This window comes from Pinus tabuliformis, chromosome 8, assembly GCF_031772625.1.
Source record: "Pinus tabuliformis cultivar Carrire ecotype Pingquan chromosome 8, CPIR1, whole genome shotgun sequence".
Lineage (NCBI taxonomy): Eukaryota > Viridiplantae > Streptophyta > Pinopsida > Pinales > Pinaceae > Pinus > Pinus tabuliformis.
In genome coordinates this window covers 1,372,575,856-1,372,588,169 of record NC_142294.1, presented here as the reverse complement: position 1 = coordinate 1,372,588,169, position 12,314 = coordinate 1,372,575,856, and the positions used below count along the sequence as shown (strand labels likewise).

Sequence of the window (12,314 nt, the reverse complement as noted above, 5' to 3'; positions counted from 1 at the left end):
AATGACCTTTGTCACAAAAGTCTTAGATCTAACAAAGTTATTTCTTATTTATTTATTTTTCACTAAATTTCTTATTTATAAAATAAAATAATTTCGAATTTATTAACTAATTTTGTTATTTTAATTGTCATATATGATGAGGCACAAATTGAAGGTTACTCGGAGAATGAATCAAGGATATATAGCCATATTTATCCTTTTATCTTTAAAAAAAACATGTTATATTTATTTTATTTTGATTTTAAATTTTCAACTAGTAAATTATGTGATGTAAACTGACACTACAAAAATGGTGGAAAATGTGTCTTTCTAAAATAAATTTATTATGAGAATTTATTTAAATAATCAAACATTAGATTTTTGCAAAGTTTTTATGTTGAATAAGTTCAATGTATTTAATTTATCAAATAGGTTTATGAGGGTAAGAAAATTCTTTCAATAGAAATTACATTATAGAAATTTTTAGCTAAGGTGTTTAGAACCAATTAATATAATTCATAATCAAGATTTCTATGATTGATAAACCACACTGATTGATTAAAAACACTCAAATTTATTATATATATACAATTTTTTTATTAATATTTATTTTAAAAATTTAAACATACAAAATTATTATAATAATTTAAGAAATATGTGATACTTTCATAATTATAGATCCATTAAATAAATAAATTATAATTATTTTATTTTATTTTATTTAATATATAAATAATATTTTTTAAATCATATAATTCCCATATATTATACATCACAGATATGCGTATAATGTTGAAGGGGTGTGATACTTTCATAATTATACATCTAATTAATAAATAAACTATGATTATTCTATTTTATTTAATATATAAATAATGTTTTTAAATTATATAATTCTGTTATATGTGTGATTTTTAAAAGAATCTTTTAAAGAGGTGGAGGAATTGTCAAAAGTAGCTAGAATTTTAAGAAAAAATTTCAAAAAATCTGGTAGATGCAGTTTTTGAATCGTGTTTTTGATGGTGGAAATAGATTCAGCACCATCAAAAAACTCTAGAACACTTAAAATTTTGAAGTTTAACAACTATAACTTAGATTTGCAAAAATCTTTACTAAATTTTCTTTAAATATTACCGAAATTTCCATAACATTCAAGGCAACTCCTCAGCCTCTTTAAACTAAGCTATTCTTAAATCATAAATAAATAATATATCTTAAAATTATTTTAAAAATTTTGAAGTTTAACAACTATAACTTAGATTTGCAAAAATCTTTACTAAATTTTCTTTAAATATTACCGAAATTTCCATAACATTCAAGGCAACTCCTCAGCCTCTTTAAACTAAGCTATTCTTAAATCATAAATAAATAATATATCTTAAAATTATTTTAAGTTTGAACCCTGGTCTAACAGATAATTATAAATTGTAGTTAGAACGATATAACTGAATTCAAAAACGTAACCGATTATAATATAAATTTTGAGATACGTTATTTAACATCGCATCGGTTTATATTTTTGAAAGCTCTAACAGTTAAGATGGTTCAGAATCTAACTCGAAGAAGTAAGGATGGGATAAAGCTTCCCTGGCCGAAATTCTCCTTGCAGGGTCATATAGAAACATTTTCTGCATATAAAAATCATAGTAAAAACATTTTAATATAGCTTATTTAAATTTAATAATCTAAATGAATAATGTTCATAAATTTAAGAAGAGAACTTACGGATAATAAATCTAAGCCACATTCATCTAAATTAGGGATTTCATCTACTAAATTCTTAGGTTTAAACTTTGGAAATTCAGCATTCCAGTGATTAAGGCGTGAAATTCCTGGCCATACTTCTTCATCTGGAGTTCCTAATAACCTGGAGAAGTACATATGGATTTTATACTTTAATTTCAACAAAATCTATAATATTATATTGGTCAAACACCTTTATTTCACTTAATAGAAAAAATAAAAATAAACTCACTTGAAAATTTCAAAGAGCTGAGTCACTTCAGAACTTCCTTTAATTAAAGGGCTCAAAAGACACAGTTCAGCTGCATCATTCCATCACAATAACTTCCATTAATTGTTCTAAACTTGCTTAACAAAACTCAGAAAGAATTTATATGTAGAGGAAATATATCATACCAAAAATGCACCCAACAGACCAAATATCAATTGCAAACGTATATTTTGTTTCTCCCAACAGCAATTCAGGAGGCCTATACCAAAGAGTTATCACCTGCAACACCCAATTAGAATTTGAGTTAGACTAAACTAGTCCAAATCTGTATTTTTTTCTCATGCCAATAGTATTACAGGATCTCAACTGACTGTTAGAACTCCTTATTCCCTTACTTCTTCGGTATAGAGAGCAAATTTATTTCTGAGAACTCGTCCCAGTCCAAAATCTGCAATCTTTAGTATTCCCCGCTCCATATCCAATAACAAATTCTGGGGCTTCAAGTCTCTGCAAAATCGAAATTTATAATATTATAAGTAATTTTAGAGTTGCACTAGAGTTGATATATAAGTTTAGAGTTGCACTGTCACAATGGGGAAAAATTAAGAGCACAAGAGGGACAAAGTTAAAGCTGGAGTCGGTCCAGAATAAAAAGAGATGAACTGAATTAAACGGTATCTGAACTAAGAACAGAAGAAGAGTGGGATCATCAACCTGTGCATTACTCCGTTTCTGTGACAATATTCCACTCCCTTAAGGAGTTGTTGTATCATATTCTGCAATGCAAACACATGCATATGTTCAGCAATAAAATGAAAAACTGAATTACATATTTTCTAATATTTATATTAGGATTCAATCACACCAATTCCTAACATAATTTTTTCCATTTATTGTTTTGAACAAATGAGTTTCACACAAGAACTTTTAGCCTTATTTTTAACAAGAAAAATCTTGTAACCCACTCATTACATATTCCTGGAATATTCCATATGGATATAGGTAAGGTCAAAGAATTGACCTCACTCATATTAGATTCAATAATTGACCACGCCCATATTATATTTTAGAAAGTAATTGACCTAGCCTGGGATTGGCAATCCACTTAAACATGTCCATTTCCAACTGTGATCGTTATCCCATATTAGATTTAAGCGCCCATATTAGATTCTAGAATATTCCTGGAATTAGCAATCCACTTAAAAATATCTATTTCCAACTGGGATCATTATCTCACATGTGGATTTTGAGAATATTTCAAAATATTCATCCATTTCTAAAATATTCTAAAAATCTACTATAAAAAAAATTTCAACAATCTCCGACTGTTCAACATACAATGCTACTCTAATTCTAATAGTAGTGCACCTTGATGAGAATTGGTGGTACTTTCTGATTGAGGCTGGCACATTTCTCATAGAAGTCCATAAGATCACAGTCCATAAATTCAAACACCAGGTAAATCGAAATCTTTCGACCTCCAAACCGTTCGGTCTCCACGGCCAACAACCTGCAACATATAAACAAAAACAGCAAAGCGGAGAACTCTTTCAGCATTTTAGCCCATCATCTGTTCTGGACTGTTAAAACAGAACAGCTGCGATATCAACCGCACTATGGGAAATGAAAATATGTTCGTACTTCACAATATGTTTACAACGAGAGAGAATCTTGAGATTTGCGATCTCTCTGAGAGAACTGGTTGGAATTCCTTCCTCCATAAAATATGCACGAGTTTTCTTGAGAGCCACAATCTGACCAGTTTCCTTCACTTTCGCCTTGAAGACCTTCCCGTAGGTTCCCTGCCCGATTTTCTGAATAAATTCATACTTGTCCATGGATTCCTTTTGCTCTTTTCACGGTGCAGAAGAATAGGTCACCACGAGAGTTGGGAACTTAAACTACACTTCACTGGCAAAGAGAAGCGAAGTGGATTTCAAAATCCACTGCACTTCACAATGTGCATATGATCTGCCTCTAACTAAAATCACTACATATTTATTGAATTCAAACTCCATAAAACGAAATGACACGACTGTTGATCTTACCTTGTAAGTCGGTAGCGAATTTTGATGTAAGGATCCAACCATTGAAATCAGTAGGTTGCATTTTCCTGGGGAAATTCAATAATATTAAGGTGAGACACTAATCTATGAAATTAATATAGCGATGTTTTTTAATAGCTAATCTTTATCAGAAGTTTAAGAGTCGTGATTAAGATCAAAGTACTTGAATCTTTTATCTATAAATATATATAAAAAAAAGCGCTGAATCTTCTATCTATGTAAATATGAAAAAAAGGGAGCGTTGTAATAGATTTGACATAGTTACTCTTTATTATACACAATAAAGATTCATATAACAAAATACGAGGACACCATCTTATTTGCAAATCAAATAAAAGAAAATTTATTAAGATGTAAATGGTAAATTATTATATGATTAAAATTTAATTCTATAAAATAGAATAATATATTCCAATAATAATTTATTTGATGAATGATGTATGGAAACAGTGTCAAATAACGCATCTTTTTCTCTTACGAAAATTCTATTCATATACTTAATTATAAAGTCTATGTCTCTTCTAGGGATGTGAAAAATTAAATAATCGTAGTTGAAGTGAGATTTAAAACTCATATGGGAAAAGAGTTTGAGATTCATCCTATTTTTATATAATGGGATAAATATAATCACCTTTCCAAACATACATAATTAATTTCCCATATCTCAAATACTCAAATAATACATTATTGTAATTTCCCATATCTCAAATACTCAAATAATACATTATTGTGGCTTAGCGTAAAAAACAGTTAAACCTTATTAATGGAAAAATTTCTAACTCTAGCACCATACTTCCACTATTTTGTTTTCATGCCGTATTGGAAGGGCAACACTTCGTACAAAACCATTTTTTATTTTTTATTTTTATTTTGTTTTTTTATTTATTTTATTTATTTTTTAAATATATTTTTAACTCTAAAGAATATGAAATCATTAAAAGAATGTATTGCTTGTTAAAGTACATGTCATTAAATGTGTATATAGTTTGAGTGAGCCTAATGGTTAAGAGCATGTGTTTCTTTCTAAGAGGTCATGTGTCACGTCCCTATTCCAGTGGTAGCCTTCCAACTACACACATGTGGGGACGTCACTGTGGTGTTTTTCCTATTCATCAATACTAGAGTACACGGTCTATGTGTATTTCAACACTTGGTCAATTTTCCAAACAAGTGTTCATAATAATGCAACGAAATAACTTATCAATGATTTATCTTTTTCAATTATTTTTCATCAATATGCAACTGAAATCAAATCAACATCACAAGTACACCCATATACCTGGGAGGGGAAACTCCCGTAAAGTCTGCCCAACATTTTATAATAAAACTTCAATAACTTATAAATATACAATTTTTACAGTTAAGTCATACAGGGAACCATTTGGCCTGGACACTTGAATAATTTATCAAAGTGCACCACGAAACCGTGCCCAAGTCGTGCGGCTCATGTTGCCACTTGCCCACACCGGAAACCCCAAATTTGTCATTCGCACAACTCCTGTTGCTCTCATTCATCCTTGCTCGAACGTTGAACACGACATTCGGCTCTCAAGTGATTCTATTGTGTTGCCCGCCCATTCTATATGCGACCCACACTTATCACAACCTGACCTATTGTCAAACCGTGACCCATTCAAACCATCCACAAAATTTCCCATTCATCCAAAAATGGATCCTAAATAAACCTCTAAGTCTAAAAGACTTCATTATAAGAGGTAAAGGGTGCCAAATGGCACAAATCCTTTGTAAATCAGAGGAAAATAAAAGTCACCGGTTGCACTCAAAAATAGTCTCATTGCAGAGATCTCTTCATTCTGAATCCAACGCAACTTGAATGGGCGAAAACGAATTTCAGATGAAGAAATTGCAGGAAAAATTTTCCTTTATCCTTTGAAAAAGGGGAAAATTCCATTCAAAATGGCCTAAAATGCTATTTGAGGAAATCGCATCGCATAAGGTAAAGAGGAGGACTTAAGGTCAGGCGGAAGGGACCTCCCCTCATCAGTGATTTCTGATGATCGGGTCAGAGGCAGGCATATGCACCCATAAGGCAAAGGCCCTGGGGTGATGCGAGAGTGCGATTGCGATATCGATGGATCAATGTCGGAAATCCCAAAAGGGAAGGACCACCGGGCCATGTGACTTTCGACTGCGATCACCAATATCGGCAGATCGGTGATCAACGAATGTTGATAAAACAACCGAACCCGATAACATTATAAACGAGATTTGATATAATTTCAAGTCCGGTAAAAGGACTTTTTCAATGTAAATCACAATTTTCATTAAATAAACGAAAAATGAAGGGAAAGCCTCGATGCAATGAAACTAGACCTGAAGGGGTTTGTAAATGCCACTTCATAAATATTTCAAGTCTGCCATAAAGTCGTTTTGCAATATTTAAATGTTTTAATGTATTTTTGAAATACAAAGGGAATCACGGAACAGGCAGGATTTTGGGTGGGCTATGGGCAGTAAATGGTTTTGGTCGGGCTCCGCCTGATCTCATACAATGGCTGCCACATGTCCAGGCCCCGGAGAGAGAAAACCACCCTTTTTAGGCGGTTAACTCCTGTACACATGGGCCACCCGAAATGAACCACATTCATTGGATCTAGATCTTCCAAATCAACGATGGAGATGCGATAAGAAATTTAAAAGGTGGACCTGATGGAAACATAGTGCCGATTTATGAATATTTTAAATCCGATGAACAGTGTTTTGGCAGATTTTTGTGTGTTTTGTATCATTTCTCTGTGTAAACAAAAAACAATTGTTTCTAAGGATTTCAAGCACCGATGGGTCCATTCCGTTACAGAACAGGTGGCCACCATCCCTGAAAGTGTTTAGCAATGATTACTAACACTCATAGGGGGATTTGAGCGGACAGAGGTTGGGAGCCGAAGATCCCAAAGGGGAAATGAACAGACAATCACCAATTGGCTTAAAAGCCATGAATGTCAGAGATAGAGGGTGGTTGTTGGAGTTGTTGCTAAAACCGAGCATAAGCAGAAAGCGAAGCCAAAGCAGGAAGATAAGGCATAAGAGAACAGTGCGAAAAGGCAGCAATAAAACAAGCAGCGCAAAAAAGAAGAAGATGAAGCGCACGCAGCCAAGGGAGTCACTTGGAGTTCAAGTGGAAAGCCAGAGGGTTGTAAGCTGACAGAGAGTTGAAGAAGTCAGAGCCAGAGCTAAGAGCCAGAGCTAGAGCGAAGAGCCAGCGCCAGAGCCGAGAGCCAGAAAGCCAAGAGCTTCAAGAGCCAGGGAGAGATGGTGTTCTGAGCCCATTGTTCCTATGTAAAACAGTGGAGTTGAGTCAAGAGCTTGTAAAAGGACTTGCCATAATCCCAGAGAGCCTAGCTGAGTTGACTAGAGCTCACGGAGATGTAGCCCAAGAATTTTGGGTGAACTCCTAATTAAATTGTTGTTCTGTGTGTTTGGTTTATTGTTGCATTAGTTATTATTGTATGTATTTACATATCAACATACACAACAGATTTTAAAGCACATAAATAGTCAACAAAAAAAACATAAGCATACACCTACAATTTCAAGCATATTTTTAATTCCGCATTGGTTAATCAATAAGACTTGGGAATATTTAAAGCTTTGGAAGTGGGAGAGGTTCTTGTAAGTTAGACAAGAAGCCTAAGTGCCCCATTTTCAGATCAGGTGGTATCAGAGCCTAAGTTTGATTAAACCCACCTTCAAAGGAGGTTATATCAGAATTCTTGATTGACAGAGCAAAGATTGCTTGTCTGAAAGGTGTTTGGGCATTTAAGGATTGATTATCTGGTTGATTGTATGCTTGTTTGTAGACTAGCTATTTTTTGAGTTTGCAGAAGTGAAGGGAAAGCTATTGATAGCTCAGTCCAGGAAGGAAAAAAAGGAAGAAGGGTTGAAGGCATTCTTCTATTCCAAAGGACCTCAAAGCAATCCTTGAATCATAAGAGATTCTTTGATGAAGACATGAAGCAAGAATTGTCCACCATGATGGATATGGTGAGAGAAATGTATGAGGATGGAAGGAAGAGTTTCATACTTAGAGAGTAGTTGAATTCCATGAAGGAAGAGAAGCAGTTGCTTTCCGACAAACTGTAGGAAATGGAGAGGCAACTTCATATTGCAAATATGAACCTAAAAAGGATGCATGACTTGGAGATACAGCTCTTTGTTGCCCAAGAAGCCTTGGTCAAGTATCAGCTTGAGGAAGAGGTAAACCATTCCAGTTTATCTTCAAATTCCTCTAAGGATGCTTATATTGGTTATTTTGAAAAACATACTAGAGGCATAGGTTCCAAGCTAATGTCCAAGATGGGCTATGAAGGAAAAGGCTTGGGTAGACATGCACAAGGCATTGTTGAGCCAAAAATGATTGAGGAAAGGCCTAAGTATTTGGGTCTTGGCTATGGACAAGCTTGTGGAGAAAGTTCCAACGCTGTCATGAAGGCCATTGAAACAGTGCCAAGAAGGAGTTGCATTACAGAGTGTGAAGATTGTATTTAGGAGGAATGCTTTGCAGGATGCAGGTGTTCAAAAGCACACACTTCAACTAGAGAGTTTGGGAGACTCCAACAGCCTTGAAGAGATTGATGGTGTTCCAAAGGGAGCCACTTCTTCATTTGCTTCACCTCCTCATGAAGGAAATAAAGGTGAAAGAGGCAGGTATAAATCTGGTTCTAAACATTTTCCTTTTGCTTTTGCAAAGCATGGTAAATTTCCACATATGTATGGGAAAAGAATTGCATGTTCCTTTTGTGGTTTGGATAACCGTAATGTTTCTAGATGTTGGAAGAGAATGGCCACATACAGGAAACTTTTGAAGGAAAAGAAGCAAAAAGCCAAAGGTCCATTGGACAAGGAAAATCATGTTGTCAAGAGGATGCACATGTGTTGCACTTACTGCCATAAGCAAGGACATTTTGTTGCAAAATGTTGGACTCTGAATCTAACAATACTTCCACAAAAGTTGAAGAAAGTGCAAAAAGAAGATGGCAGAAATGGAAGTGAAGATTCCATGAATGATGTGTCTCAGAATGATTCACATGATGATGTTGATGTGCAGACAAAGGTAGTACCTTTAAAAGGGATTGGTAAGGAACGTTAAAGTACTTATCCGATTAAGATTGCATGTCTATCGATGCATCTATATTGTATTTCATTTTAGCTTCAAAAGTACAGTGTGCTTAAGTGAAACTTGAAGTATGAAATGCATGCATGAGCAGGAGATGCATGAAAATAGGGATGTTAATGATTTCCTTGTTTTTGAACATGTATGTGTAATTAACTTGCAGGGTTGATTGCTTTGACATGCATGTGATGCCATGATTGACTTGGGAGAAGTTAACTTGGTCTCCAAATGGAGACAATCATGAAGTGTTTCATCTTTTGAAAAGAGTCCTAATGGTCTTTTTCTACATGCCTGACTTGAAGGGTCATTTGTTTAAAGGCATGTTTTGTGTGATTGTTATCTAGTCCATCATTTGTATGTAGATATAAGACATGGAGGTGTTCACAAGATGTGAAGATATGTTTCTTTTGTTAAAGCAGGAGTTTACGCCATCCAGTTGTTGTTTGTGTTTCTGTTGTTGTTAACAGTTGTTGTTGACAACTTTTCAAACACGTACAAATGAAAGTTTTGTGGAGCAGATGTACTTCACATTTGTTGGAGCCACCTTGGATCAATGATCAAGGTATAAGAATTCAAACTACCTTCTATGACCATCTCAACAGAAGTTCTGCAGGAAGGCAAGGAGGAAGACAGTTCTTCCCAGGAAGACCAACCCATCCAAGAAGGGAAGTGGTCAGAAACTTTGGTTCAGAGGCACTATGCAAGGCAAGCATAGGGAGGCTGAGAGAAGAGGGTGAGTCACTCTCATTTATTGTTCAGATCAGTATATCAGTCTTTTGGAGACCAAAAGTTCTTTAGTGGGAAGCCGTGATCCAAAAATGGATCCTAAACAAACCTCTAAGTCCAAAAGACTTCATATAAGAGGTAAAGGGTGCCAAATGGCACAAATCCTTTGTAAATTAGAGGGAAATGAAATTCACAGGCTACTCTCAGAAATAGTCTCATTGCAAAGATCTCTTCATTCTGAATCCAACGCAACTTGAATGGGTGAAAACAGACTTCAGATGAAGAAGTTATCGTAGAAAGAAGTTTCCCTTATCCTTTGAAAAGGGGCAAATTCCATTAAAAATGGCCTAAAAGGCTATTTGAGGAAATCGCATCACATAAGGAAAAGAGGAGGACTTAAGATCGGGTGGAAGGGACCCTCCCCCCCGATGAGCGATCTCCAATGATCGGATCAGCGGATTGGATCGGAGGTAGGCATATGCACCCATAAGGCAAAGGCCCTGGGCCAATGCGATAGTGTGATTGCAATATCGGTGGATCAACGTCAACAATCCCCAAAGGGAAGGACCCCAAGGCCGTGCGACTTGTGACTGCGATCGCCAATATCGGTGAGTCGGCGATCGACGACCCCCGATGTCGATAAAATAGCCGGACCCGATGACATTATAAAAGAGATTTGATATAATTTCAAGTCCGGTAAAAGGAATTTTTCAATGTAAATTGTGATTTTCGTTAAATAAACCAAAAATGAAGGGAAAGCACTGATGTGATGAAACCAGACCTGATGGGGTTTGTAAATGCCACTTCATAAATATTTCAAGTCCGCCATAAAGCCGTTTTGTGATATTTCAATGTTTTAATGTATTTTTGAAATACAAAGGGAATCACAGAATAGGCTAGATTTCAGGCGGGTTATGGGCGGTAAATGGTTTTGGCCAGGCTCCGCCCGATCCCATACAATGGCTACCACGTGTCTAGGCCCCAGAGAGAGAAAACCACCCTTTGTGGGCAATTAACTCCTGTATGCATGAGCCACCTGAAATGAACCACAACCGTTTGATCTAGACCTTCCAGATCAATGGTGGAGATGCGATAAGTGATTTAAAAGGCGGACCTGATGGAAACATAGTGCAGATTTATGAATATTTGAAATATGATGAACAATTTTTTGGTGGATTTTTGTGTGTTTTGCAACATTTCTCTATGTAAACAGAAAAATATTGTTTCTGGAGATTTCAAGCACCGATGGGTCCATTCCATTATGGAACAGCTCGCCACCATCCCTGAAAGCATTTAGCAATGATTGCTAACGCTCAAAGGGGGATTTGAGTGGACAGAGGCCGGGAGCCAAAGAGCCCGAAGGAGAAAATGAATAGACAATCACCTATTGGCTTAAAAGCCATGAATGTCAAAGACAAAGGGTGGCTATTGGAGTTCTTGCTGAAACTGAGCATAAGCAGAAAGTGAAGCCAAAGCAAGAAGCTAAGGCGTAAGAGAACAACACGAAAAGGTAGCAGCAAAAGAAGCAGTGTAGAAAGCAAAATCTAAAGTGCACTCAGCCAAGGGAGTCACTTGGAGTTCAAGTGGAAAGCCAGAGGGTTGTAAACTGACAGAGAGCCAAAGAAGCTAGAGCTAGAGCCAAGAGCCAGAGCCAGAGCCAAGAGCTAGAGCTAAGAGCCAAAGTGAGAGCCAAGAGCCAGAGAGCCAAGAGCTTCAATAGCTAGGGAGAGATGGTGTTATGAGCCCATTGTTCCTATGTAAAACAATGGAGTTGAGCCAAGAGCTTGTAAAAGGACCTGCCATAATCCCAGAGAGCCTAGTTGAGTTGACTAGAGCTCACGGAGATGTAGCCCAAGAATTTTGGGTGAACTCCTAATTAAATTGTTTTTCTGTGTGTTTGGTTTATTGCTGCATTACTTATTATTGTATGTATTTACATATCAGCATACACAACAGATTTTAAAGCACATAAACAGGTAACGAAAAAAACTTAAGCATACACCTACAATTTCAAGCATATTTTTAATTCCGCATTGGTTAATCAATAATACTGGGGAATATTTAAAGCTTTGGAAGTGGGAGAAATTCTTGTAAGTTAGACAATAAGCCTAAGTGCCCCATTTCCAGATCACCCGTTGTTGAAAATGGCAACAAGAAATGCTAAAAATGGAAATGTTATAAATAGAATTTCTATAAATAGCGTCTCATGTACCAGTGTTGGATATACCGACAAGGAAGTATAAATAGAAATGCTAAAATAGATTTTCTATAAATAACATTTCAAGATAGATTCCAATTTTAGTTAGTCCCTGAACTAAAATTGAGAAGTAAAATTCAAATTTGATCTTAGCAGTTGTTTGTAAAATGATTAATTAATTCATATTGAGTTAATTAGTTGTAGAAAATCAAACATGAAGTCTATGTGAAGACATGCAACAGGTTCTACATTGATTGAGGA

General features: G+C 35.5%; 1 protein-coding gene across 1 annotated transcript; it reads right to left on the bottom strand.

The window, feature by feature from the left end:
- Positions 1 to 1,514: 1,514 nt before the first annotated feature.
- Positions 1,515 to 3,771, bottom strand: LOC149240614 (cyclin-dependent kinase B1-1-like). Its single transcript, XM_089370238.1, has 8 exons — positions 3,575 to 3,771; positions 3,302 to 3,443; positions 2,648 to 2,709; positions 2,329 to 2,440; positions 2,119 to 2,212; positions 1,955 to 2,024; positions 1,705 to 1,846; positions 1,515 to 1,607 (listed from the first exon to the last, which is right to left on the bottom strand). The coding sequence occupies exons 1-8, from the start codon at positions 3,769 to 3,771 to the stop codon at positions 1,515 to 1,517; spliced, it is 912 nt and encodes a 303-aa protein (XP_089226364.1).
- Between the last annotated feature and the right edge of the window lie 8,543 nt (positions 3,772 to 12,314).

Excerpts from the sequence above, each read along its gene's own strand:
- LOC149240614 (XM_089370238.1), bottom strand. The coding sequence starts at position 3,771 with ATGGACAAGTATGAATTTATTCAGAAAATCGGGCAGGGAACCTACGGG. Across the intron at positions 2,710-3,301 it reads TACCACCAATTCTCATCAAG|AATATGATACAACAACTCCT; the intron begins GTGCACTACTAT and ends TTTGCATTGCAG. Across the intron at positions 2,441-2,647 it reads AGAAACGGAGTAATGCACAG|AGACTTGAAGCCCCAGAATT; the intron begins GTTGATGATCCC and ends TCGATTTTGCAG.